Below are 27,485 nucleotides of genomic sequence, written 5' to 3'. Positions count from 1 at the left end.
ACACAGACATGTAGTACAGTATGTAGTTCACACATGACACAGATGAAGTTTGGGGTCAGCTACACCTTCAGTTTGTCTGGCCAGGCTGCTGTATCCCCTCTTTATTCCCTCTTTTTGCTCTGCAGGGCAAAGAGGTGAGCCAGGAGAGCGTGAAGCAGTTTTATGAAAACTGGATGTCCCGTCAGAACACACTCTCGTCTCAAGACGGCCTAGATGACATCCTACCTCCCCCGTCCTCCCCTCCTGCTGTCCCCTCCTCCCACCACGACTACGCCAAGCTGAAGAACCAAGCCTCCAGAGTGTCCTGGGGCAGCAGCGTTTCTAGGTAGGTTACCTCTGTATCTCTTCCCATATGTTCATACCTGTGCTGTGTGTTAGAACTGCCAACATGCTGTATTATAGACATGAATTACTGTACCTTTATACCCTGTATACATATCTGCTGTCTCTCTCCTCCTCATGTTCAGCTGTATGACAGACGAGACGATGCTCGGCTCCCGGCAGCCGACCCAAGAAGAGCTGGACGAGCCGCCTGCTGTGCCACCCGCTGCTGCCGACCAGCTCAGACGGAGGCTCCTGAGAACAGCCAACATCGACCTGACCTCTGAGACCGATGAGCTTTCACCAAGGTGAGGGAGAAATGTTTGCTTGCAGGACAACTTAAAAAAAAGCACAAAAAAAAATGTTCACACACAGATTTACTTAGCGAGTGTGGGGAGAATCCATGAGGTTCTACATGTGTTGTGCAAATTTGCTTGATTCTTTAAGTTAAAATATCCCTGTCTCTCTATTCTTGCAACAAAAGTTGTGAAGATGGCGGCCCTCAAAAGGAAGCTCATGAGCGAGAAGAGGATGAGGAGGAGGACACGAAGGGTGAGATGGAATGTGAGCAAGAACAAGAGAGGCCAGAGGAAGTGGAGGAAGAGGAACAACGAGAGGAGGATCATGAGGTGGAGGGAGGAGAACTGAACGAGGAAGCACAGCAGAGAGAAGAAGATGAATGCGCCGATGACCCAGAATGCACCTCGTTGGGTTTCAGGGAGAGTGATGGAGAAAAAAGCCTCGACCTCACCGAATCTCCCAGACCTCTGAGTCAGGAAACGAGAAATCTCACTGCCAGTGAGCTGCTGCTTAACAAGTCAGTAGACACAAGAATGATTAGGAGATGAGAGCATTCTTTACGAGCACATGTATGACTCTCTTTTTTCCCTCCCTTCCCTTTCTACAGCATATTTGCAAATGACGAGATCTCAGAGTCTGATAAGTTTTTCGTGACGCTGCCGAGGCCTCTGAAGCTGCTGTTTGCCCTCTATAATACCATGGTGTCCAAATCAGAGATGCTGTGCTACTTCGTCATCATCCTCAACCACATCGTGTCGGCTTCGTTCCTCTCCCTCATCCTGCCCATCCTCATCTTCCTCTGGGCCATGCTGTCGGTGCCCCGGCCGAGCAAACGCTTCTGGATGACCGCCATAATCTACACAGAGGTAAGTTATTATGGCATTGTTTGCTGTGTTTAACACAATTGTCAAACATGAGTGGTTTCACTGTGGTATTAATATTAAAAATTTAAAGGCCATCAGTGCTCTGTACAAGTTGCTCTGCTTACAGACATAGCAACATAGGGCTGGCTGTTATACATTTATTTGGCATATAACTTTTTTAGTTTTCATAATGCTGCCTGAGTCAAATTTGGGCAACTGAATACTGTCAAAAGCTTTGAGGTAGTTGATTTAAGCTCAGTTATTCAGTCTGAATATGAGAGTGAAATTGCTAAATGTTTTTACATAAGTAAAAATATAATATAAATATAAATTCCCTCAAGTGACGCCACTTAAGTCAGTTGGAGCTGAAGTCGTAAAAAATTCCAAAATCTGATCAGAATTTAATTTACCAGAACTGTAGCCCAGTCCTCTTACCTGCTTGAAGGCGGCAGATCAAGACTCCAGCAGCCACTTCTAGCATAACACACCCGAATCTATGACTGTACTGCCAGCGATCGAGTTGCATTGTGGGTAATGAAGGCACCAGTTTTTGGCAAGGAAGAAGAGTGTGTGGAATGAAAAAGATAATTGATACTTTGGTACTTATTTTAACTATCCGCTTCGACTCCAACATTAAAGGAGTGCCATGCTAAATCAGTGGAGTACCCTATTAATCCCGTGCTCTACTGAGATATAGTGTGCCAGAAAACATGGCCTTCTGTCAGTTCAGCAGCCTACTGTATCTCATTCAGTTTCAGTGTCTCTAATGATTAAAACTGGTATAACACAGTAATCACAATAGAAGGCTCCGAAGATTTTTTTTCTAAATTCACATTTTTTTGTTTACTAGTTCCATATGTGAACACAGCATAACAAAAAAAGAGCATAAATTAGTTTTAGTTTGTCAAATAAGGACGATGTCTTATTAGGTGATAATTATCTGTTGTTTCTGCTGATGAATGATCCAGAATTCTCCATTCTGTTTCTCTCAGCTGACTGTTGTGGTGAAGTACTTTTTCCAGTTTGGCTTCTTCCCCTGGACCACCTCTGCCTACCGAGGCATCAACGCCGATCGGCCCTTCGCCCTGCCCAACATCATTGGGGTGGAGAAGAAAGACGGCTACGTCCTCTTTGACCTCATTCAGCTGCTCGCTCTGTTCTTCCACAGGTCTATTCTCAAGGTAACCACGAAAAGTTACTGTTGAAAGTCATCTGCTTGTTCAGATACACCCACCTGCTGCTGTATGTCTTGTAAGGGGCCCCCAGCATGTAAGATTATGTTTGTGTCCATGACTGCACAGTGCCACGGCCTGTGGGACAACAAGGAGGTTGAGATGCCTGATTTTTTCAAGAAGATGAAGAGGAAAGTGGAGAAGAAGAAGATGACAGGAGGAGATAAGACGTGCAGCAAAGAGAAACATCCGCGCCGGCTGAAGTTCCTCCCTCTCCAGGCCTCCACCACCTCCATCTTCCGTCGACAAAAGAGAGGCGATTCAGCCGAATCTGATGGTGAATATTCAGTCAAAAACTCGAGATTTGTTTTTTCTCTGACAGTTAATCACTACATTTGACTCACATCTCCCTTTCACATTTCATTTTTTCACTGGAGAGGTGAAGCCCAAGCGGCAGCCCAGCAAGAAGAAGAAGCGGCAGCAACACAAAGTTCCGCTGACCAGGAAGGAGAGGATGCGACAGCAGATGAGAGAGAGGATGCTGCAGGCCAAAGCTGCCATCATAGAAGTGTGCGTTGGCTTGGTCCACATTCATTGTCTTAAATGAACATCTGACTTCTGTGCCGTCTGTCTAAAGAGTGGCTTTCTACACATGACTTTTTGTCCAGCAGATTAAAAACACACCCACGTTTGGTCTCAGCTAACCAGCTCGCAGCACAGCACTGACACCAGCTTGTACATCTTTTAAGGATGGTGGAGAACATCATATTACTGATGATTTTCCCTAATAATCTAAAATTGATAAAGAGTTTGTGAATCTGACAGTTTTGAGAAACGTATGCTCTTTATCTTATTTTTATTTTTATTTGTTTTGCTACAGCGCCCTTCACATTTACTTACCCATAAGGCAGTTTTTCTACGACATCATCCACCCAGACTACAGTCCTGTGTGTGACGTCTACGCCCTCATGTTTCTAATAGACGTAGTCAACTTCATCGTCACCATATATGGATACTGGGCTTTTGGGGTGAGAGTCTGCCCTGCCACTCATCAAACCAAGAATGTACACTCATAATACATTATCATGTGATGGACCGTATGACACAGTCAGAATGATCTGCGTTTCTCTGTAGAAATACTCTGCAGCGGCAGACATCACAGAGTCTCTGTCAGAAGACCAGGTTCCAGAGGCCTTCCTGGTCATGCTGCTCATGCAGTTCGGCACCATGATAGTGGACCGGGCGCTCTACCTGAAGAAGTCCCTGCTGGGAAAGTGTGTTTTCCAGGTGGTACTGGTGTTTGGCATACACTTCTGGATGTTCTTCATCCTCCCCGGGGTCACAGAGAGGTCAATAGCTGAATTTGTTATTCAGTAGACGGGTTTGAAAAGTACTAACTCACTTTTTGAATAAAAAATCATCAAGGTTAAAATAGAAAAAGGGCTAAAATGAATGTGATCTTTGGTGTTTTCCAGATGTCTCCTCTCATCATGTCTTCTCTGCTCCACAGGAGGTTCAACAGGAACCCTGTTGCTCAGCTCTGGTACTTTGTAAAGTGTATCTACTTTGGCCTGTCTGCCTACCAGATCAAATGTGGCTACCCAAACCGCATCCTGGGCAACTTCCTCACCAAAAACTTCAACTACCTGAACCTCTTCCTCTTCCAAGGGTAAAAAAATTACTGGCTTTAATAAATACAAATGTCTCCATTAATAGCATGCAGCAATTGTAACCTCATCAAATAAGACATATTTTCTGCGCTGTAAACTTTCATGATTGTTGTTTTCTGTTTGGCATTTAATTTTCACAGTATTTTTGTTGATGATTTGTATGATTTTACTTAATAAACTACATTTCTTTTCCTTGTCTCCTTCTCCAGGTTTCGTTTAGTTCCCTTCCTGACAGAGCTGCGAGCGGTGATGGACTGGGTTTGGACTGACACCACTCTTTCTCTCTCCAGTTGGATTTGTGTTGAAGACATCTATGCTAACATATTTATCCTCAAGTGCTGGAGGGAGTCTGAGAAAGTAATTGAGAGCGTGTCGTACATGTACTGTTGACCACATTTCATCATCACCATCGTCGTTATGCATAGGCCGCTATTACTACAATACCACACAGTCAGTTAGTTTTATCACATGAAAGGCACGCTGAATCTGATCTTAATCTTTCTGGCCAGTAGACTGAATAATGATGAGTGAGAACTACACTAATGTATTGTGATTCCTCCAGAAATACCCCCACCCTCCAGGACAGAAGAAGAAGAAGGTGGTGAAATATGGGATGGGAGGATTCATCATCTTTGCCCTGATCAGCATCATCTGGTTCCCGCTCCTCTTCATGTCACTAGTCCAGTCAGCAGCTGGAGTGACCAATCAGCCGGTGGACGTCTCCATCCAGCTCAGCATCGCAGGATATGAGGTCAGGATGGAAACAAGTAAACGAGATGCTTGAAGACGACGTCTTGTGGATAAAAGTCACCAGTATAACACATCTTCATCATTAAACACAACAACCACTTTTTCTGTGATAATTACAATGTTTTGTAAATACAATGTTTGACATGGTCATTGTCTTAGCTTGGAGTGTTAGCACGCTAACATTTGCTAGTTCGCACTAAATGCAAAGCACTGCTGAGGCTGATGGAAATGTCATTAGTTTTGTTTGAACTTTATCATACACCAAAGTACTGGGAAAGCTGACATCTTGACCTGATGATGGTGCTTGATGAATGATATTTTGCTTAAAACCTCAAATGTCAACCTCCTGGTGGTGCTGCTGAAAAAAGCAGGAGATCACCAAAGTCACGTAGATCCATCCTCTGAGGACCATGAATGTCTGAACAAAACTGCATGACTCCATCCAGTTGTACCATACCTATGTAATGAACAACAGGTTTGGCCACTCTTGGAAATGTTGTTCCATCACTGGGAAATATTGTCTCCACTTCCACACCACTGGTAGCACCGAAACATTTAGCCTAAAAAGCCGTTTTGACAGCCAGTGTTAGCCTTTGCCATCTCTTGGAGCCATGCTGCTCGTGTTTTTACTTGTGTAACTAACTGTGCAGTTCAGGCAGCAGTCATTGTCCACCTCTAGTGTAGTGTCGAGCGTGTCTGTGTTTCCACAGCCTCTGTTCACCATGAGCGCCCAGGAGCAGAACTTGGTTCCGTACACAGAAACTGCATTCAACCGACTCACCAAAGTCTATGCGACCTATCCAGTAAGACTCACTTCATTTTGTTTATTTTACTGAGACGAAATACAAAACCACCCACTACCAGAAACATGATGGTGCTTAATATAACTGCATAGTGTCTAGACTGTATACGTCATAGCAATAACTTTCTTAATCATAATGATCGCTTGCAGCCATGAGGGGAGCACCGCTTACATTTATTGAAAAAACTCAGTCTTATCCCCTTTTCTCTCTCTCTCTCACAGTCTGCTATGCAGTTCATAATGAACTATGTGGCAGAGGACATAGTTGTTGCTAAGATCAAGAGTGATGCCAGTCTGCTGTGGAGCATCAGCCCGGCCAGTCGAAAGGCCATGATACTGGAGCTCAGCAACTCTTCTCATATATACATGACCTTACGCTGGACGCTGCTTAGGTTAGTGTGTGTGTTTGTGTATGTGTGTGTGTGTGCGTGCATGTGTATGCACATGCATGTGTGCTGAAACTCCTTTCCTTCCCTTCTCAGGAATGCGTCCATATCAATGAATGCAGAGACGGTGGGAGAACACACTGTGAAGTTTGAGGACACAGCCTTGAGGGAGGGGATAGTCCACATGCTCAAAGGCAACAGCAGCAACCCAGTGTGAGAACATAACACAGACAGCCGGTGTTTACTTGGCTGTGCCATGACGGTCCTCTTCAGCCGTTGAAAATGCAGTTTCCTTACTCACCAGAGATTTAAATTCTCGAGAACAGCTTAATTAAATCAAACATGCTGCCAATGGCTATAATTAACATAAACCCATACTTAAAAACCCTTCATGAAACATGACATGAGTTGAAAACTGTATTTTATCAACCACTTCTCAACATTTATTTTCTCTTGTCTGACTTGAGCTCAAAATATGTTAAACTGTGTTATTGTGTCCTTTAGGATCATTAATTCTCTGCTGCCAAAGTTCCTCAGGGGTCCCAAAGGACCAGAGTCCAAAATGGCAACCAGGATGAAAGTAGGTAAGTTACATTTTATTGTACATCAACTATATTACAGATTTTTCCTTTATAAATTATAACTGCATTGTACTTGTAATATCCAAAGTGATCCATTCTGGCCGTTTTTCACAATATGATCTTATTTGTAGGTAATTTATCTGGGATTTTATTTCTGGTCTATCTGGGTGTATCAGGCCTCGTTTTTGGTTCTCTGGCCTCAAAAAATAATCTATCAGCTGATCACACTGATCTTGCTTGATACATTCAGTTTAATTTAACCACGTCATGTCTTCCCTCAGAGCACTCAGATCGCTCAGACAGCCAGATGCTGTCTTTCTTCAGGCCCATGTCAATCAAACTTCAGCATGTCATCGGGGCGTCAGAGGAACAGGCAGACCAGTGGTGGGTGGTGGAAGAGTGCTCCCCAGTTCTAACCTCCTCCAACCACAAGTGTCACAGCATAGAGATAGTGGTGTTCAGTGATAAAGTCAGCCCTTCCAGTGTGGGCTTTCTGGCTGGACATGGGTAAGTAGCAAGACATCTCAGCCGCTTTGTGTTGGCAAATCTGTTTTTGAAACCCACCTATAACTGAAAGTTAATGTCTCACTGCATTGTTTTAAATTTCTCCCACTGCTCCTCTTCTCTTCACCACAGCATCGTAGGCCTGTACATGTCAGTCGTGCTGGTCATCGGGAAGTTTGTCAGGGAGTTCTTCAACGGGATCTCCAGGTCCATCATGTTTGAGGAGCTGCCATGTGTGGACCGGGTCTTGAAGCTCTGCACAGACATTTTCGTGGTCCGGGAGACGGGAGAGATGGAGCTGGAGGAGACTCTGTTCGAGAAACTGATCTTCCTCTACCGATCGCCAGAAACCATGATCAAGATGACCAGAGAGAAGAAAGACAGCTAGGGTTTGATGCAACATCATCTGTTTGTACGGGAAATACCACCTGTGGATGTATCCACACTGAACTCCCATCACTCCAAATGGATGTGTTAGAGCAAATAAACTTTGCATCAGTAGGAGTCATTTTATTTTTATTTCAAAAGTACAATTGAAATAGAATTTGTGGCAAATGGGGCAGCAGGGGCTACTTGATTAATAATCCAGCTGTCATCAGGAATCCTGCTGAAGTACCCCTGGGCAAGATTTTGTGTCCCTCTCTGACTCTGCTACTAATCTTGACCTTTGCCCTTCATGGAAAGGCCAAGCAGAAATTATTTTCTAAAGCAGATCATTGCTTATATAAAACTGTTTTAATGATACCATTTTATGTATTCATTCTGAAAAACACACTTCTCCTGGTTTGATTAGAGACCCATTATGGCTTCAAAGATGTCAGATGCACCTGTCTGACATTTCTGTTGGTGTGTCCACCGACACATTTCCATAAAGCAAAATGATTTCTTCAAAGGACTATGCACATGCAGAGAATAGAGTACCAATGATCTGTTACAACAATTTATAAGGAATTAAGCCCCAACACCATTTAGTCTGAACTGCAGTTAATATAAGACCGTTCCTGCCTGTTGTCATTTGCTGGCTCACTGGGCAATGCATGCATTTTTACTGGACATTTCTACTTTTACTTGTGGGTAGTACACATGACATCCTACTCCCTGAATTAGAGTCTTGTACACATGACATCCTACTCCCTGAATTAGAGTCTTATTGGGAAAAATGAAATTTCAAACTATTGATATACTCATGGATCAGCACGCACATGCTGCATTCATACTCATATTGCACTGATTTATTTGTACCAAAATAAAATTTGTTGTTACAGACAAAAGTGTTTCAATGTCTTGTTCTGCAGTGCTGGACATTCACCAATAAAGCAAGGGGAAAAATGTATTTCCGATATCCATCTTTAATACAATTTTAATTACAAATGAAAGGGAAAAAAACAGCAAATTCATTCAGGCCCCCAGTCTCCGAACAGGTCATCTTGGTGTCAACCATCTTTTACTCTTCTCCACGGTGTGCAGGACAGAATAGGTCCCCACAATACAGGGAAAAACTATCTAGATCACGGTCTCACATCCTGGAGGAAAAGCAGAGCAGGAAGAAAAAAAAAAAAAACATTGCTGAAAATATCCTCATGAAAATCATTTTGCATGCAAAACACAAAAAAATCATTCCTGTTACTGCAGGTTTGGGGTTAGGACAAAAAACTGTCAGATCCTAAAATGAGGTTGTCTTGAAAAAACCTTTATAGAAAATAAAGGCAATGAGCAGCACAGGGCAGACACCTGAAAGACTGCCATGTCCACTAGAATGAGACACCATCAGATGCAGGAAACAGGTAATGAACAAAAAGCAAGTGGCAGCTTTGCATCCAAAACAAATGGTTGCTTAGAGAATTTCAAGACCTCCTGAATTAAAATAAATACATTTTAAAAAACAATCTTTTCATTCATTGAAAGATAGGCCAATTGTTTGTATAACAGTGATATACAGCCCCTTGGGCTCAATCTCCAAATGCTGACTGTAGCCACATTCTGTACCAAATCATGTGGTTCAGAAAATCTCATGATTTTTGTGATTTTAAGGATGCTCAGTACCTTTTATATTGTACATGGGGTCAGCTGAGTATTGTGCAGCAGTTTAGAAGGTATATCAGTACGCTTGATGTAGAATAATGTTATCCAAAAGTACAGGGACTGAACTTGTCTAGGCAGAAACAGACAGGTAGCCATGCATCACAGACAGTGGTGTGCAAGTGTGTGTGTGCAAACTAAAACTAATCTGCTCCAATGTGCTAATTACTTTGCAGACTGAAATTTTGCACAGAAAACATGTTATGTCTCCAAAAAACTCAGGTAGAAAATATTACAGACTTAACCTCGCCACAGTATATGAATTACTTCAGTGAGTCATAAGTAAGGTCCACATTGACTAGATGTAACATTAAAATCATGCTTAAACATCGGTGCACAAGAAATAACAAAACAAAATAACAATCTAGCACTCTGAAAGGGGCCATTTGGCATAATTCACTTTTGTTACTATAACTGTACATACATTTAATTCATAATTCTACAGTGAGTTTACTTGTATAAAATTTTGGGATGCAAGGAACATTTATAACGCTGCGTTCTCACTGTTGCTATGTATTGTATTTTAAATACGAATACATACGATTACTGACTGTGACTGAAAGGAAGACCTGCACACGGTCACCAATCAATGTCACAGCTACCTCTCCTTAAAATACACAGACTGTCAGGGGCCATCGTAAATTAATGTGCATGCGTGTAAATGCAGGTTCTCGTCAGTGCTGATGGTTTATGATACATAATTTATGATGAGCTTACATACTGGCTATTTCTGACTGATTAACTTACAAGCTGTTTTGGGTTTGAGGACTTTGACGCTGGCTTCTGCGGCCTTCAGTGCATCGGTTTTGAACTGCGGCTTCAGTGCAGCCCGCACCGCGTTCGCGCAGATAGCAGAGAAGCGGATGTAGCTGCAAAGAGGGCACACTTGTTAGCCGCATGCTAAAGGGCAAGTAGTACTGACAATGACAAAAGTCGTAGAGAAAAACACAGCGGCCTGCTTCTTTTATGACAAATAATGCATCCGATTCATTAACATAGAGACTCACATATCGGAAGGTTATTAGCTTAACGTTAACGTGTCAAATTAAACGCAGGTGCAGAAAAGCTAACTAGCCTTACAAAAACTCGTATGGTAACACTAGCTATGTGACAGTTAGCTTCCTGAAGGACTTAATAAACGAAAAAAACACCAGGGAATCAGTGAAAGTATGCAGTGATAATAACAAAACGGTCAACACTAACCACAAGCTGACTCTATAGATACACATTTTTATATTTTTTTTACCTGAGGCCTGCTTGTCTCCAGTATGCAACCATCTTGCCTGCGTTGTAGCTTCAAGGACAGGTCGGATATGTGCGTGATGACGTTATTTGAGATTCGCCAGTCTTTTTCCCACCCAATAAGAACAGCGCTTTATCGTGATTGACAGCTTAGACAGTTCCTTGTCCCGCCCCCTCAGACCCAGGCGTCTCTCTCTCTCTCTCTCTCCCTCCCTCTCTCTCTCTCTCTCTCTCTCTCTCTCTCTCTCTCTGTCACACACACACACTTAACATTTAATTATTAATCATAATAATAAAAAAAGGTCAAATGAAAATTGAAAGTGTAAAAATATCACCTTCAATTAGGTATTTAACGGTCTGGTTTGTCGGTATATTGTCACTTACAACAGTCCTGAATATGAAATATCAAATGATTTAAATGTATTTAAGGAAAATGTAGCTCCATTGGAAGGATCTGTTGGAGACTGCGAGAATATCAGTGTCAGGGTATGACAGGTACACAACTATATATTATGTTTATTAATATTATGAAAATTCTACTACCACAAGAGTATAAAACATACTGTATGTTGCCTTCAGATTCAGATTTTTGTGATTTTGAGGATGCTCAGTAACTTTAGTATCATACATGGGGTCAGCTGAGTATTGTGCAGCAGTTTAGAAGGAATATCAGGACGCTTGATGTAGAATATAGGTATTCAAAAGGTATATATGTACCACAGACAATGGACACAACAGAACCAGCTCTGTCCTGGTTCAGAGGTAAGTACATACTCCAGAGAACCTCAGTCTTCTCAGCAGATTGGGATGTCTTCAGCTTTCCTGTACAGGACTTCTGTGTTGCTTGTCCAGTCCAGTTTGTTGTTAAAGTGAACACCCAGGTATTTGTACTCATCCACAATCTCAGTGTCCAAACCCTGGATGTTCACCGGTGTAACCTGTGGCACCTTCCTACTGAAGTCAATCACCATCTCCTTTGTCTTGCTGGTGTTTATGTGCAGCTGGTTCGGTCCACACAGTAGACAGAGTTGGTGATGACTTCCCTGTATTTCAGTTCGTTCCGCTGTGATACGCGTCCAACGATGGCTGTATCATCGGAGAACTTCTGGATGTGACAGCTGTCAGTGTTGTGCCTGAAGTGCGATGTGTAAGGCATGGTGATAATAATAATTGTAGAAGTCTACATTTTGTTACTGTAATATAGGAATATCTAATGTAGAACAGAGTTGCATATATCTAAAAGTTTAGTGACCAAAATGTGATCACGCATTAACAGTAGTAAGTAAGTATTGACAATATCTGTCAAATGAATGTAAAGGAGTAAAAACTATATGTGCCTCTGAAATGAATTGGAGTAGAAGTATAAAGTATGGATGTGCTTTAACAATAATGAGTACGCCTCCCTCAGGATTGTCAAAACGATGCTTGATAGTACCACATCTTACTACCAATAAGAATTGTTGATATTTAATACTCAGGAAGACATTGCTTGCAGGACATCAGTACAACGTTGCTGTGCTAGCCGTGGTGCAACAGCTGTTTCTGCCACCAGGGGGAGTGTCGTCACCCATGCACCATTAAAAGCAGTCTCCTTGGGTCCCCCCTTCCTTCCTCACGGCAGTCACGCTGTCATTAGTCGCCGGCTCCCTAGCCCTGACACGAAAGCCTAAAAAATGAAGATCTGGGCGTCAGAGCACATTTTCAAGTGAGTGGTTTCAGTCCGTGATGATGTCTGATACAATTATGTTGGTTATGTAACTGGTTTCCTTTCGTATGATAAGTTTCTGTGGGTTCCCGACATTGTCTAGGGCATGGCTGCTAGCCTCCTTAGCCGCTAAGGTTGCACATAAGTTAAGTAACTCAACACAAAGAGTCTACGGCTAAGTTACCTAAACCGCTTGTCATTAATGTTAGTTACCACGTGCAGTCAATGTGACCTCCATTCGCCATTATGTTTAAAGTCTTTTTTCAACAAATATCTGCATTTGTCGGCCTTTGTGCAATAGAAGTAAACTGCTTTAGCTAGCAGAGTTTAACTTGTAGCCTTTTGCTTTTGCTGTTAGCCGTAAAGCGAAATTTGGCTATTGGTTGCTGTGTTGCTTGTAAATGTACGTCATGTTTTAATGTAAAGCTTATTGCAACGTTTCGGTCACGGGCTAATAGAAACTGACGGGATTTTTTGTGTGCTATTAATGTGTTTGGTCTTACTCGCGGAGTCAAATCCGCCTCTGAATTTGACATTTTGTTCCGCAATCATGAATGTTATGTAACGGCCCGTCTGTCTGTCAGAAGAGAGAACCGGCGATGAAAACACCGATCCGTCTGTTTTCTGTGTATTTCTACTCATCGGACAGTAACGAGTGCGTTGCCTTTTGCGTGGCTGGAACACGTTTGTCCATTTCCAGTAGTTTCTCGATAAATCCATGATGTGACAGTCCGCGCTGTGCGGAGGGGGCGTTGCTCCTCCTGCCAGGGGACGACTGGTCCGTTCCGATAGTTTGGTTATTCCTCCATTTTGATTCTGCACCGAAGTTAAATATTGTCAGTCTCAAATTTGAACGGGGACATTTTTAGAAAATGTTTTTCTCTTTTTCTTTATGAAATATGAACTTGGCTTAATCGAATTAAAGCACAAGAATGAAGTCTGTCAAACAGAGACAGTGATTGTATACATCTCATAATGCAGATCCAGATGTACGACAACATAGAAGCATTTTCTATTCTAGTAGCAAATGAGGATAATTGTTAAAAGAGAGAGTTATTTGTTTGTCTGCTTTCACCCAGCATACCAAGTTTATCTACCTCAGTATGACAACTGGCTGAATGACATAGGGTACATCCCATTTCTCAAAATTGCATCCACGTTTCCCTCACTTGCATCTCTTCCATGCATCTTAGTCCCTCCCACCAAGGATGCATGGAAGGACGCAAGGAAATCACGCAAGGAGAGAAGAAATGAGGAAACATGTTTTAAGAGAATTGAGACGTCCTTTCCTCTGAAGCTTCACATCAAGCGACGTCTGATGACGCTACACAGCTGGATCTGCTGCATTTGTTATATTTGCACCCTCAACTCAATATATTTATATTTTATACTTATATTTACATTATTTAAAAAAGTCTCCAGCACTAGCAAATAAGTATGAAACACTTTTATTAACGCACGTGAGAATGAATGACTTCATTCTTGGCTGGACGCCTCTCTCCGGTGAACAGGTGGTCATTTTCTAACCTGAACTTTATCAGCCTCGCTGTGTCTTCTGTCCCTGTTCAATGAGACACATTTCAGGTCTGTCAGTGAAGGCAAACCTGCAAGCCATGAAACACATTATTTCACTCAGATAGCACGCAGAACAAGTGACGAGAGGCCGATGTGTTAGTGAGTGAGATTTATAACATAACAAAACAGGTTGTAGATAAAAGACTGCTTATAGGAGACAAAACTGGAGACAGATGTTATAATGTATGACGCTGAACGCAGATATCAGCTGCTGCAGGACTTTAATCCATCAGTACGAAATAATAGCGGTAAACAATATGCCCATTTGGGACGGCCGGCAAGATGGCAGACCAGAAGTACTTCCGGTTCGAGCGAGGATCGAGGACACGACAATTTTGAGAAATGAGATGCACCCATAGTCTGATTTGAACTGTTGTCACACATCATAGCACAGGCATGTCAAACCGATTCCATAAAGGGGCGTGTGGTTGCAGGTTTTTGTTCCAACCAAGGAGGAGCACAACAGGCCAACCAATCAACATCAAGGGATGGCTTAGTTATCAGCTGGAGACTAAGATCAGCTGATTAATTGATTCCAACAAAAACCTGAAGCCACATTATCCTTCATGGAATCAGTTTGACATGCCTGTCATAGCAATTGCATGAATTGCAGAATGTTAAATGGCCTGTAGAAAGATGGTGTTTCAAATGTTAACAGTGTTTTTTTTAACAGCCATCCATGGGAGACGGTGACCAAGGCAGCGATGCAGAAGTACCCCAACCCCATGAACCCCAGTGTGTTTGGTGTGGATGTTCTGGACAGAGGCGTGGACACAGAGGGACGGTTACACAGCACCAGACTGCTCAGCACAGAGTGGGGGCTCCCCGCCATGGCCAAGTCTGTAAGTTAGATGATGAGTGAATCGATGAAAGGATGCTTTCATTTTCATTGATAATAGTCTTGTTCGTGATAAATTTCATCTTGCCTGCAAAGTCGATGTGAGCGGGTGGCTGCAGCAGGAGGCAGTGACAGAAAGCTGCAGTCAACGCCAACAGTTTCCAGCAGCCTTCACAGTCTGTACAGGAATTCACAGAAACGCTCACATCGGGTTAGATCTGATAAAGTGTCATCAGACCAAACTCCTAAACTTTTATTTGGTCTAAAATAGTTTCTGTTTTCTGGTATTAAAATCTAAATACATAAAGTGGCGTGTTGTTCCTACATGTTAATGGTTGGTGGTGCAAAGCAACAGAAGAGGCTACATGGCTCCAAAAACTGCAGCACCTTGATCTTGGGAGGTTACTGTTGTGTATATTTGCATGACATCAAAACAAGTCGGTATCAAGTCACAGAAATCCAAGCAGAAGGCCCAATGTGGCGATCGCTGGCGATAAATTCTGTGCAGGTCTGGTTTTCTCTAACAAGCCTTATGTAAGGAGTTTTTGTTGTTGTTGTTGTTTTTAAACCACGCCTGAGTTGTGTCCTTTTCCTGCAGATCATCGGGGTAACAAGAACATGCACTTATGTTCAGGAGCATTCGGTGGTGGATCCTAAAGAGAAGACCTTTGAGCTGAAATCTACAAATGTGAGTAGTTCTGATATGGATCATTGTTAATATGTTCAATAAGAACCGTTTAAAACTGTTGCTTGACAGTGATACACATTCATACTTTATCTTAGGTACAGTATTGTGAGTGCCAACATTTGCTACTACATAGATTCTTCTTTTTTCATGTGATTGTTTGCAGGAAGGTACGATGGTTTAGAGGTTCTGTCGTCCCCCTAAACTGCTGTCATTCTACTCAGTCAGCCTCAGCACCTGATTTTCATTAAGTAGTCACAGGCCCTCACTTACCAGCCTTTTGGCTGCTTTCACTGTGTGGGAGACTTCTTGTATCTGGATTGTGTAAGTTTGTTAAATGCCATTTTAGGAGTGACGGTGTATTGGTTTGGTAAATCTAACTTTAGATGTACAGACACTACACATTTGCTTGGCAGAGGTTTGATTGTGCCATTTATTTTCTAAACATACACATGACCTGCCCCTGAGAACTTCCTGGGAGTCATTATCATCGGAAATGTGAAGAATCATGTGTGTTTAACATAACCTCACCACAAATCCAAGGTGGTGAATTGAATTGGCTGATTGTCTGTGTAATAGGAGGGCGTGGAGGACATTTTACTGGTCTAACACAGGCATGGCTCGTAACATTAACGATTGCTGTTAATGTTATCTGTTACATTTGTGTCGTTCCTGCTTTAATGAAGGGTCTTTTAAAGCAAAGAGGATCAGTTTGTGGGCTTCTTGACTCTGCTCAGACTGTTCTTACTGCAGCTGCTGTTAAATTATCTGAATGAATGCTTGCAGACGGTGTACGTATCGTATGTGAAAAATATTATTGTATTCTGTCCATCCAGATCTCCTTCACTAACCTGGTATCTGTGGACGAGAAGCTGACATACAAACCACATCCGCAGGATCCTGAAAAGTAAATGACTCAGTTTTACATTTATGAACTTCAAATGTCACTCACATATGGAAATCTGAAAACGGCCGTGCTTGGGTTGATGTTTAAGTGCTAAAAATAACTGATGCGTTATGGTGGGCCAAAATGTTTTGCAGTTTTAACTGAACGACCATGAAAGGGATACAAAACCAGATTTCACTTTTTGTTTTTGACCTTTTGTTTGTGTGACTGTGTGTACAGGACGGTGCTCACACAGGAGGCTCTGATCAGTGTGAAAGGTGTCAGTCTGAGCAGCTACCTTGAGGGTCTCATGGCAAAGACCATCTCTGTGAACGCCGGCAAGGTGACACCGCCCTTAAGATCCCCCTATTACTCGTCACAACATTATGGCCCACTGTTTCTTCTCATAACAATACACCTGTCACTGCACATGATGTTTTGTAACGCTCTTCCTCCGTCTGTCTCAGGGCCGGGAGGCAATGGAGTGGGTCATCAGACGATTAAACACTGAAATTGAGGAGTTGGCGGCGACTGCCCGTGGAACTATACGAGTTCCCATGGCAGCAGCTGTTGCAGACAAATGATCCCGGCCTTCCCCAGCTTCCCTCTCCACCATCATGAACCAATGGACCTCTCGGACATTGCCTCTCACCTCACCCGCCAGCACAGCCGAATAACCACAGCCCCATCCTTTGGCCCTACGTATGTTTGTGTGTGAATGTCACAAGAACTCGCTGTTCGTCCCTCCTCAGCAGTCTGCACCGACGAGTTTGATGCTCGCCGCTGTGGGCAGTGACGGGGAGAGTTGAGCTGATGACAGTTAAAAAAAAAAAAGCATACAGGGTTGAAGTGGACTGCACTTGAAGCTCATAGGACTTAGTCTTGTGATGTTAAAGCTCTTTTTTTAAATAATTCACACTGTGCCTCCACATCATCTCATCAGTTTCCTCTCCTGTGTTTTTCTCCCCTTCATCTTCTACTTTTCATTTCTCTCTCACGTTCTCCTTTTGTCGTTTCCTGGTAAACAAGTTGAATTGTGGTAACAGCTGGGATGAAGTCACTAACTTTTTCTTTATTGGCTGACTTCACTTTGTACGACAGAACTGACCGAAATGTCTCAAAACCAAGAGCGCAACAGAGGCTGTAACAACTTATAAAAGTAACAGAAACGCTGAAGCTCTGGGCTTTATTCTCCACTGTCCTGTGAGATCAGATGCTGACACTCAAAGTCTTATGTCATCAGGTGGAAGTCTACCAGTTTTCTGAGTGGGTGTGAGTAATCCAGAATACTTGTAGGTGCAGGACGAAGACCAGCTAAGGCTTGTTATTTGTCCAGAGTGTCAAAGCATTTAAACGAAGCGTGGCACAGCGTTTTGCTGCCGATGCGGGTCGGTATGCTGAAGACATCAGCATGGTGGACTGGTCTTCTTATGCTCTTTCTGGTCTTGTTCTTGGTACAAATGACTTGATTTCTGAAAGCCTCTCTCTTGTCCTTTTTAATTTTTTTCTGTCACACTGATGATGTGCTGTATAGTTTAATGTTACAGTATAAGAATGTGCATACTTGAATGTCTAACTTATTGTCAGCGTGTATACTTAAATACACTTGTAGTAGCAGGAAGGCCTTACAGTGCAGAGCTGCGAAATGAGTGTACGAGCACCGAACAACATGTTTGCGTTCACGTGTTTCATGTGCTGTGAACACTCACCAGTGTTGTAGGAGGAGCTCTACAGGGTCAGTTCAGGATCGCTGAGTGTGCCAACGTAATAACTGAACCGGTTTAATACCCCAGAACACTTTCAAACTTTACTTATGATCATGAACAAACCCACTCTGTACTTCATCCTGCCCATAGATGTTATTTATAGTGTATTTGTATTAGTGAGCATTGACAAAGGCTATTTAATAGATTGATTTTAAATGCTGTTTAGCTTGTGGTGTTTTTATACTAACGTTGTCCTTTCTTACCCCACAGCAGTCTCAGGTGTTACATAGGTGACCTTTGTTCAGTTTCCCTGTTTGCTTCTACAGACGACACACTGAGATGAAGGTGACATAAAAAGCCTGTAATTCTTATTTGTTCTTCCCTTTTCTTCTCTTCTCTCTAGAAATTTTTACATGGACAGGTGTACGAATTGAAGTTTACATTAAAGGGATTTGTGGCACAAGTAGTGCTATTTTAGTGTTACAACATCCGTTAATGGAGCTCAGCATCACAAGTCTTCTGAGATGCTCCACAGTCAGTATCTTCCCTCGCTGTCATGGTCTCAGTTAGTTCAGTAGCGCTTTGTATCTACAGGATGTTGATCTTTTTCACACCTGCTCCCAGTTCAGCCAAGCTTCTTTTTTAAAAGCTTATTCATAAATAACCAACTGGTGTTCCAGCTTGTCACATGTCGTCCAGCTCAGGATGAAACTGTTTGAAGTCCAGCTGCCTAACTGACCCATCAGCCAGTCAGTATCCACACAGTGTCTCCTCTCATCAATGAAGTGATATTGTTCTTTTTTCCTAATGGGAACATTTTGGGAACAGTGGATGTAAATAGGCTTATATTTATATTTTGGTGGTGTTACATTCCAAGAATGTGAACATGTAACAGAATCTAAAGAGTGCACATGGAAATGTTTCAAAATAAAGAGATGTCATTGTTTCATGAACATGGTGGTGAAATGTTTTGTAAAATGTCTAGACTTAATTTTGAACTATTGAGGTCAGAGATTATTTTGAATGAAGTATACTGTGTAGACAAGTACAATCCTTACCTAACCATTATCTTGCACATCTTTTTTTTTATGTATATAGCTTCAAAATTTGGCGCCCCCTTGTGGTAATACAATGGCACAGCAGTACACTGTATACGATAATGTCTCTACAAACAAAACCTTCGTGAAAAGAATTTGAAGGATAAAATAATCACCTACAAATCACAGACATAATGAATTTAAAATGAACTTGACATTTGTTTCCCTATTAGTGGAAATGTGTGCGCAAAATGATAAAAAAAAAGACCCCCAAAACATACCAACTCCTTTACTTACATTTTTATATTAAACGGTTTAATTCATTTTTTTTAAAAAAAATACATTTCTACATTCTTGAGTAAAAAATGGCAGACTAGGCTGTACACCTCGATTTTCTGCGTTGAGTTGAAATGCTGGGTTAATCACGTTGATTTGTCATGAAGGCTGTAGGTGTGTAATTTATGAGTACCGAATGTTGATGTACTTGTTAATTATTTGCAGTCCAGAATCCACAGTGGGGTACATTTTGAACCCAGTTGTGCTTTTGTCATGTGTCAGATAAAGACAAATCCAGTTTGTTTACTGGTTTAAAGCTTAAGAATCTAAACTGAGATGAAGAGCGTCCATGTTTGATGTATCAGAGCTCAACAGGCCAGCGTGTCAGTCAGTTGAAGTGTCCGTCTGTTTGCAGCACCTGAGCATCTGAAGAGATGGCTATAAAACCCTGTTAGGAATAAAGAAAGTCAGCCAATGAAAATTTCCTATTTTCTTTGAAAACATTAACCCAGTGTTAATGTGTGTTCTTGTTCTTGTACTGACCTCTTCCACTGCCAGAACAGTGTTGACCAGCTCTGCATGTTTCATTCTGGGTAAATCAACACCCTTGCCCAGTTTCTCTGAAATAGAAATGTTTAGGTCAAGACAAAGACAGTGTACAGTACACATTGTACATTATTTTCATCAATACCATGGCATGTCCAAGCTTTTTCCCATGGAGTCTTAAAAGTGAACACCAATTGTATTGTATTGTAAATATGCAAAATGCTTCTAGTATCCCAGGTTTCCTTAATTGACTGACGTCCTGAGCTGTCACTCTGCCTATGATGCTCAGATTATTAAAAATACTTAATAATTAGGGATTGCACATATTTAAAGAGCAATTTAACCACACCGAAAAACACAAAAAAACCCAAACAAAAACAGCATAAACCTTGATTAATAGTATATACTAGACTAATTTAATTTGTTTTTGCTAGAAACATCTGGTGGACAAATTGAGCCCCACTTTGGGCAGCTGTGATTTATGCCCTCCAGTATGTTGGATCGGTACAGTATTGTGTAGCCATATTCAGATGGAAAAAATAATATCAGCAGTCTGCTTCCCCTTTTCCTTTCCAATTATTCACCTGCTCTCCAGTATTTAAACCCCTCTTGTCTTGAATTCATCGGTTCTGAGTACAAATTCTGGACTCCTCTCCTGTCTGCCTGTTCTCACCTCAAGTTACTGCTGGTCATCTGATTCATCTGTTGCACATTTCAGTATCATTATTTATTGAATTAAAGACCTCGTTTATCGTAAACCTCCCTGTCTCAGTGTCTGTGCGCAGCCTTTTGGGTCCTTCCTTGTAAAAAACATGACAAAAGTGCTTTGTATCATGTTGTGTTGCTCTACTTTACTGTGATGGAGATTTAAAAAAAAATAGGTTCATACTAATCAATACGAGCATGTAGTTGCTATTTTCTATGAGTGGAATAATAAAACAGGCCACATTTTTTTGTTCAAATGTCCTTGAGCCAAGCTGGCAGAAAAAATTACGGATTTAATTTATTTTTGGGGAACAGTGATGATTGGCGCATGAATTACTGAAGCTACTAATCTTTCACCTCACACCCTCAGTTGAGTTTCATGTGTTTTGATAGAGCTCTGGTTAATGACTAAAGGAGAAAACGGCCATGAACTGAGGACCGAACACAAACAGATGTTACTAAGACTCACCGTTCAGTTTTGCCACGAGCACTGTTGATGCCATCCTCGCAAGGCCTCCAATAGCATCAGTCTGCAAAAAGAAGTATGATTCTTTCCACTCACTGTCTGATTCTCCTCACTTTGTTTACACATAATGCTGCCTGTGACCATCATAAAACGTGGTACGGTTTTTGTGCCATGTCATGTACCTTAAAGGTTCCCACTTCACTGGACGCCAGCGTCAGTGTAAGACTGTTTGAAAGGAAGCAGTGTCATTACTTTAAGCTTGTGAACTCAGGCTCGGGTGTGTGTTATAAAACATGGTGACGCTCACTTGTTCATTGCCATGGAGCCCTTCAGTTTCCCGTCAGCAGTCCACACTTTACCGCTGAACGCTGAGTCCTGAAAGACAGAGGTTTAAATTATAGCTGCAGCCAATTAGTATTTCTATTATGATTAATCTGTCTGTTGTTGTTTCTGTTTTTAATCACATAGTCTATGAAATGTCAGAAATCTCACTTTCGAGAAGCTGGACAATGTATTTTTGCTTGACAATGACTTCAGCTATAAATCTATAATCAAAGTAGTTGTCCATTAATTATCTTTCAATTCATTCATTTAGTTAATTGTTTAGCAGTAGGTTAAATGTGTGGACTGAATGATTAAATGAACTGTTAGAATGAAGCGACACAGAAGACACAAACACCTGCATGCATTTGTTCTGTCTGGAGTTTTGTTTGCTCAAACTAAACGTTTCTCTGAGTGATAATAATTTCTCTACATAATAGAATTTGTTTTGCAAACCATGTTTTTCTGTGGCCAGAATTTCCCATGGTGCACTTTAAGTGAGGCACAGATATAATGCCGTACTGTGCAGCTATTGGTTCAAATGTACTTTAATTTCCACAAAAGAAAAAGACACAAACACTTGCATGTTTTCATTCTCTGGTATACACTGATAGGCCAGAAAACAAAAGTACTCACAACATTGAGTTTGAACAGTGGGGTCTGGGTACCGTTTGCCTGGATGGCAAAAGCCTTAACAGCACCAAGTAAGCCCAGTTTAACAGCACCAGGCTGGAATGAAAACAGTGGAACCTCTCTGGCATAAACCTGCAGGTTCATCAGCAGCCCTGGAAACATATCGGGAAGCTGCAGAGAGGAAGCAAGTGAGCGATAAGCAGTGAATTCATGAACAGTGCAGAGTGAAGGGGGCAAGAGAGTGGGAGAAGGGAGAGAGGATGAAGACGTCGGGCTCTGTGGTGCATCTTTGTGTGCATCTATTCTACAATACACAAGCATTCTTCAAACTGACTGTATGAAGAATAATTCAAACTTACAGCCTCATGTTTTCCCGTCTGTTACAATCTGTTCAACCGCTGGATTTGCTTATGTGACAAGTTAAAGGATAATACACTCATCGTCTGTTACAAATAAAAAAAACCAGTCAATTCATGGCCTGTAATGATGCTCAAACCTGTGATGAGGTTTTAAAGATCACACTTCCATGAGTCACATTCATGAGGACTGGCTAACAGTGAAGTCGTTCGATACCTCACATCACATGTTAAAATGTTGGTTAAAATGCTTATTTTACATTGTTTATTTTTTATTGTTTAATTTAGGCTTTGATGGAGTTAACCTATGCCCGCAGACATTAAAATCTATTTCATTTTATTTTATTCATTATCTCAGATTTATGCTTCTTTTCACAACTTCAATGAAATTTGAATTCACCTTTAAACCTACTGCCAGTGTCTAAAACATCTTGTGTAGCATTGTTGAGAAATGCAAATCCTGGAGTAAAAATCCTGTACAGTTCGCTGGGACCTGATGGTAAAAGATGGTAAAATTGCTGTTTTTTCTCAAGCTTCACATGTTTGAGCTACTTTCATTATCATGTCTGTTACTTCTCACTTCAGTCAGACTTCATATGCTTTTAATCAGTCACAAATTATACTGTTCCGTTTCAGTTGCTCCTTTAATTAATCTCCATGTATCTTTTCAGCCTTTGCTGACGAACAAAAGCAGCTCTGGAGTCGAATGTGACTTTCTGTGGATATCAGATCTGACACGGTCATACAGTGAGTTATACAAACATATCTTCCTATCCATCTATATATGTTCAGTGTTGCTAGATGTCACCCCGATACAGATACACTCACCTGAGGAATGAAAGGCCCCATTGAGCTGGTATTGAGGTGTATATGAGAGCCTGGAGGTATCTGACAATGTAAAACAACATTTCTTAAGCACAGACATTTATTAGGGCACAAAGTGATCAGTGCTGCAACCTTAAGGAGTGCATAGATGGATGGATTGCCTTCTTCCTCTCCATTCGTCTATGGGTCTCTTCAGGTGCACTTACCATGCTGTCATTGATGAGGGCCTGAAGCAGTCCAGCTGAGTAGTATCCATACGAGGCAGAGTTCAGGGTGAATTCAGACAAACCCACAGACAACATGTAGCCTGGCTGCTTGGGCACGGTGAAAGGCTGGGCCTCAAAGGGGGGCTCTGCGTGAGTTTTGATGCTATAGAACTCTCCCTTTAAAGAAAGATGAGAAATGATCAATCACAGCTATTGATCATGTTTTTTTTTGTTATTTCTTTTCACATGTTTTGACCCTAATCATAAATCATGGTCACCAGAGTACCAATAGACGTGTGTTTATATTGTTTCTATCATCAAAGAAGTGAAAGAACAAATTAAGATGATGAGGCCAAAAGTCAGGGGGCTCTCACAAGATGAAAACAGATTACATGAAAGCATTTCTTTGTGCATTTGCTTACCTTAAGACCCAGATTCAGACTTGAAGAATTAATAACAGGTAAGCCGGTGAGAGGTAGGTCAAGAGTAAGGTCATGATCCACATCAAAGGAAACTGATTGGAATAGAAATCATTTGTAGACTGAATAATCTATATATACATTTAAATTCCAGACTGTTATTTTAATTTTGGCTCACTTTTGGTCTACATAACTGGTATCAACATGTACATTTTGTTTTGTCATTAGGGTCTGTTTGAAGATTGCTGCAATACCGTTCATGGCCTGTAGGTGGGACTCCAATCTTACAATGATTTCCTCCACATTCGGGCAGATCTACGGCAAAAACAACAAGGCAAATGTCCAACTCACCTCCGAAGATCTATATACCTGAGGATTATCTGAAGATCATACAGGCTAGACCAAACCTCCACTGATATATGTGACAAAGATAGAGAGAAACACTCACTCTGCCCTTTATTTCATCTCTGATAGGCCCCTTGAAATACCCCAGAACAGGTTGGAAGATCCAACTATTGACAAATGAAAATGCAGGTCTTACAATTTGACATCAGTGTCACTGCCTTTTATCTCTCGCTCCCTCTGTTCTACTGTACCTGGTTCCACCATATAACTGTAAGTCCACATCTCCAACTTGAGCATCACAGCTGACACTGGTGACAGACAGATGACCGTCAGCATCTCTCCCCAGCTCCACTACAGAGGTCACATCCACACTGAATACAGCCAGGTTGAATGATCCACTGCAGTGTCTGAAAATGCAGAGAACGAACACAGTGAGTGGAAGTGCGGTTGGTGAACACTGATTTGTGCAACAAGCACCTCCAAAGCCACGCTAACCCTCTGCCATGTGTGTATGTGTACCACACCTAAGCTCAGTTAGACCAACCTCTGTGTCCAACTTAATATATGCAATGTGTTAAAACATAACACCAGATTGCAAATGTGTCTTAATTATGAAAGTAATACATTCTGTACATTCTTGTTCTGTCTTTACAGTACAGCTCTGTGGTTCATAGACAAGAAACCACTTTGTTTTTTAATTCTATACGTCCTGATATGAACTGTATGTTACAACAACTCAGTGGAGTACACACTGCAGACCTCTGGTGTTACTCTCATATCCAACATTTACTGGGTTTAGAGAAGTCTAGTTACTTACAAAAGTTACACCAAAAGTGAAGTGATGCACCAACGGGAAGAACGATGATGTATCATAGCCAATGATGTTCCATGCAGGAGTACAGACTGACACTTCCTTTTCTATTTGACCTCAGAGGAACTAAGAGCACATGCTCTTTTTACCTAGAACCTTATTATCACTTCCTCATTAAGTCTTTATGTACATTTCTTTTTTTAACATTTTGAACTGAGGCCTGTATCAAGGTTTGCAGTGGCATTGTAATAAATGTATAAGTTCCAACACTTACACACTTAAATTATAAGTTATATGTAATCACACTTTCTGAACACTTTTATATCACTGTCACTGACTGAGTGCCTGTGGGGTTCCTGGATTAATGGTCAAGGAGTTTCCATGGAGGCCAAAGATTAGGGAAGACTCACATTAAGCCAAAGTGTGTCATCCACCCGCCGGTTAGTGCAACACAGAGGCCTGACATGGATGTCTTGAATCCTGTGGCATCCTGATAGAACTCGACAGATGGCTCAGGAAAGTCACATTTTGTGATGGTGACACTGGTGCACATAAGGAGAGGAAAGACAGATGCAAATAGGTGTGAGGACACAGATCTGAGGAACGCAAATAGCTCTAATGACATGAATCAAGTACACGCATGCTGAGCTACTGGTTTTCACACTGGACAGCAACAGGATTATTCCCCCTGATGTTCAAATCCATAAAATATAATCATGCCTGTTTCTCTTAAAGAGCAAATTGTGTACAATTATGAAGAGGTGATCTTAACCAAACATATAAAATTATGAACTAGCTTGAAATTAAAAAGGCACCTCTATATTTCAGAATGTCAAATCCTACCCTGTCAGTGTGTAGTCTAAGTTGCCAAAGATGCTGATGCGGATTTTACCACTGATGTCAGGGAATGTGACAGACGCCAACTTATCCTGAATCCATCCGGCACCCACATGCTTTCCTGGGACGAACAGCACATGCAATAAGTTTATATAGTTGTAAATGAAACAAGTCTCACGTACTGATCATATAATGTGATTTTCAAAGGCTCTTTATGAAAAGACTCGTGCAGCAATTATTTTGTGGTCAAATCACTTGACAACTGAGTGAGTAACACCATTTCGCACTGCCTTACCGTACTGAAGTCCTTTGTTGGTCAGAATGACTTGAACGGCAGGATTCTCCCCATGAGTAAAAGAAAGGAGCATGAGCGCTGTTATCACAGCTGGAAGCATTGTCCTGGGTCCCCTGTGGTGTAAGCAGCAGCTTTACTGAAACATCAGTTCTAAAATTAAACATGTTACTCACAATAAACCTGTGTAGCATACCTGAATTACTGAGAATGAAGTGTGTTTGCTAAGCTGAAGGTCAGCTCCTGCTGTCTGCCCTTCTGTACCGCTGTACTGAACAAACATCTTCCTGGTTCCTCTGCCAACTTTGCTTCCTGTATTACCAAGAAGTGAAACTTATCGTCATTTGAAAATAGCTCAAGACAGACCGCTGCATTGTTCGTTTGTGTGTGTGTGTGTGAGAGAGAGAGGAAAATTAAACATTTTTTTGATTCTGCTCTGTCTGTGTAATTGGCAGATCTTAAACACTATATTCTGAACAAGATTAGTATTATAGGACATAAAGTATAAAGTCCATCTTATCAGAAGCTATTTGAAAACGTCACCATTCTTAGAATTAAAGACAAGTCATGGTCTACTGACAAGCACAAGGAAGTGAAAATTAGTCCTGTTTTGTTGACCTTTATATTCTGTAACCAATCGATGAACAACGAATAGCTATGATATTTCTAAAAGACAGTTTTGTGAGATCTAGACTCAAAAAATCTACTGTAATTTAGATGCTGTGTTTTTTCTGGATGCACAGGTGTAGTGGTTTGGAGGTGCCCTGCTGACTACAGTTATATCACCAATGTCAACAGTGGCAGGTTTTCACACAGTCTGCTTTTTTTAAGACCTCTGCATCCTGTCAAGAGTGATTTAAATTGACAAATGTAGCTGCATGCCCTGAGACACACGACGTTAAGTCTCTTGAGGCAAATTTGTGATATTTGACTGTGTATAAAATTAACTTGACTTTGCAGCTGCAACCTGTGGTCTTGTGTTTGAATGCTCAGATTGTTGTTTTAAGAAAGGGGAAGCTTAATCAACCTTTTAAAGAAGAGAAAAGTTAAACAGATCAGTAGAAACGAAAGAGAAAGTCAGATCAGCGAGGCTTTTCAGTCATCCCTGGCTACATTTCAAAAAAACATTATGATCACCAGCCATAAAATATTAGATTTATTTATCTCTTAATTCAACAAATACTCTTTGTCTCACACACCATGATTAGTTCCATTAAATCACAATTAACAAGTTCAATAGGAAGAGAATATTATCAGACAGACATTTTTTTTTCATATAACACAGTTAGGACCCACTTGCTTGCACTTTGAATTCACTTCATCCAGAATGACACTTGAAACACCA

The 27,485-nt window shown here is 41.4% G+C and overlaps 4 protein-coding genes across 4 annotated transcripts in view; 2 read left to right on the top strand and 2 right to left on the bottom strand.

Annotated features, from left to right (window-relative positions):
* si:dkey-11f4.7 (piezo-type mechanosensitive ion channel component 2) overlaps positions 1-7,737 on the top strand; it is a 31,890-nt gene extending 24,153 nt beyond the window's left edge. The window contains exons 28-45 of the mRNA XM_041945971.1: positions 126-325; positions 468-629; positions 806-1,138; positions 1,229-1,487; positions 2,477-2,665; positions 2,786-2,993; positions 3,094-3,226; positions 3,537-3,684; positions 3,791-4,005; positions 4,167-4,325; positions 4,536-4,683; positions 4,889-5,077; positions 5,787-5,879; positions 6,101-6,270; positions 6,361-6,477; positions 6,769-6,848; positions 7,127-7,352; positions 7,482-7,737. Coding sequence (XP_041801905.1) covers positions 126-325; positions 468-629; positions 806-1,138; positions 1,229-1,487; positions 2,477-2,665; positions 2,786-2,993; positions 3,094-3,226; positions 3,537-3,684; positions 3,791-4,005; positions 4,167-4,325; positions 4,536-4,683; positions 4,889-5,077; positions 5,787-5,879; positions 6,101-6,270; positions 6,361-6,477; positions 6,769-6,848; positions 7,127-7,352; positions 7,482-7,737 — 3,285 coding nt within the window. The remainder of the gene's footprint in view (positions 1-125; positions 326-467; positions 630-805; positions 1,139-1,228; positions 1,488-2,476; positions 2,666-2,785; positions 2,994-3,093; positions 3,227-3,536; positions 3,685-3,790; positions 4,006-4,166; positions 4,326-4,535; positions 4,684-4,888; positions 5,078-5,786; positions 5,880-6,100; positions 6,271-6,360; positions 6,478-6,768; positions 6,849-7,126; positions 7,353-7,481) is intronic.
* Positions 7,738-8,566: 829 nt separating this feature from the next.
* Positions 8,567-10,756, bottom strand: atp5f1e (ATP synthase F1 subunit epsilon). The gene is made up of 3 exons (XM_041946376.1): positions 10,675-10,756; positions 10,176-10,297; positions 8,567-8,872 (listed from the first exon to the last, which is right to left on the bottom strand). Coding segments are annotated over exons 1-3 (156 nt in total). The 5' UTR covers positions 10,707-10,756; the 3' UTR covers positions 8,567-8,870.
* A 1,510-nt stretch (positions 10,757-12,266) lies between these two features.
* Positions 12,267-19,018, top strand: LOC121612691 (PRELI domain containing protein 3B-like). Its single transcript, XM_041945737.1, has 6 exons — positions 12,267-12,375; positions 14,624-14,792; positions 15,387-15,476; positions 16,310-16,380; positions 16,600-16,702; positions 16,827-19,018. The coding sequence occupies exons 1-6, from the start codon at positions 12,344-12,346 to the stop codon at positions 16,941-16,943; spliced, it is 582 nt and encodes a 193-aa protein (XP_041801671.1). The 5' UTR covers positions 12,267-12,343; the 3' UTR covers positions 16,944-19,018.
* A 375-nt stretch (positions 19,019-19,393) lies between these two features.
* On the bottom strand, positions 19,394-26,428 carry bpifcl (BPI fold containing family C, like). Its single transcript, XM_041945806.1, has 16 exons — positions 26,337-26,428; positions 26,144-26,256; positions 25,855-25,969; positions 25,422-25,553; positions 24,452-24,607; positions 24,304-24,367; positions 24,110-24,170; positions 23,859-23,950; positions 23,437-23,613; positions 23,234-23,293; positions 22,053-22,220; positions 21,403-21,470; positions 21,278-21,320; positions 21,099-21,159; positions 19,922-19,998; positions 19,394-19,826 (listed from the first exon to the last, which is right to left on the bottom strand). The coding sequence occupies exons 2-16, from the start codon at positions 26,241-26,243 to the stop codon at positions 19,767-19,769; spliced, it is 1,434 nt and encodes a 477-aa protein (XP_041801740.1). The 5' UTR covers positions 26,244-26,256; positions 26,337-26,428; the 3' UTR covers positions 19,394-19,766.
* Between the last annotated feature and the right edge of the window lie 1,057 nt (positions 26,429-27,485).

This window comes from Chelmon rostratus, chromosome 10 (assembly GCF_017976325.1).
Source record: "Chelmon rostratus isolate fCheRos1 chromosome 10, fCheRos1.pri, whole genome shotgun sequence".
Lineage (NCBI taxonomy): Eukaryota > Metazoa > Chordata > Actinopteri > Chaetodontiformes > Chaetodontidae > Chelmon > Chelmon rostratus.
The sequence above is the reverse complement of the archived record's forward strand: the minus strand, read 5'-3'. Positions and strand labels throughout refer to the sequence as shown.

Bases quoted from the DNA above. Each gene is read 5' to 3' on its own strand.
- LOC121612691 (XM_041945737.1), top strand. From the start codon at position 12,344: ATGAAGATCTGGGCGTCAGAGCACATTTTCAA. The intron at 15,477-16,309 runs GTGAGTAGTTCT...CTGTCCATCCAG, and splicing joins TTGAGCTGAAATCTACAAAT to ATCTCCTTCACTAACCTGGT. The intron at 16,703-16,826 runs GTGACACCGCCC...CGTCTGTCTCAG, and splicing joins TCTCTGTGAACGCCGGCAAG to GGCCGGGAGGCAATGGAGTG.
- bpifcl (XM_041945806.1), bottom strand. From the start codon at position 26,243: ATGCTTCCAGCTGTGATAACAGCGCTCATGCTCCTTTCTTTTACTCAT. The intron at 25,970-26,143 runs GTAAGGCAGTGC...TGTTCGTCCCAG, and splicing joins CAACAAAGGACTTCAGTACG to GAAAGCATGTGGGTGCCGGA. The intron at 23,614-23,858 runs GTAAGCAAATGC...CTTTCTTTAAAG, and splicing joins GTCTGAATCTGGGTCTTAAG to GGAGAGTTCTATAGCATCAA.
- atp5f1e (XM_041946376.1), bottom strand. From the start codon at position 10,706: ATGGTTGCATACTGGAGACAAGCAGGCCTCAG. The intron at 10,298-10,674 runs GTAAAAAAAATA...CCCTCTTTGCAG, and splicing joins TGGAGACAAGCAGGCCTCAG to CTACATCCGCTTCTCTGCTA.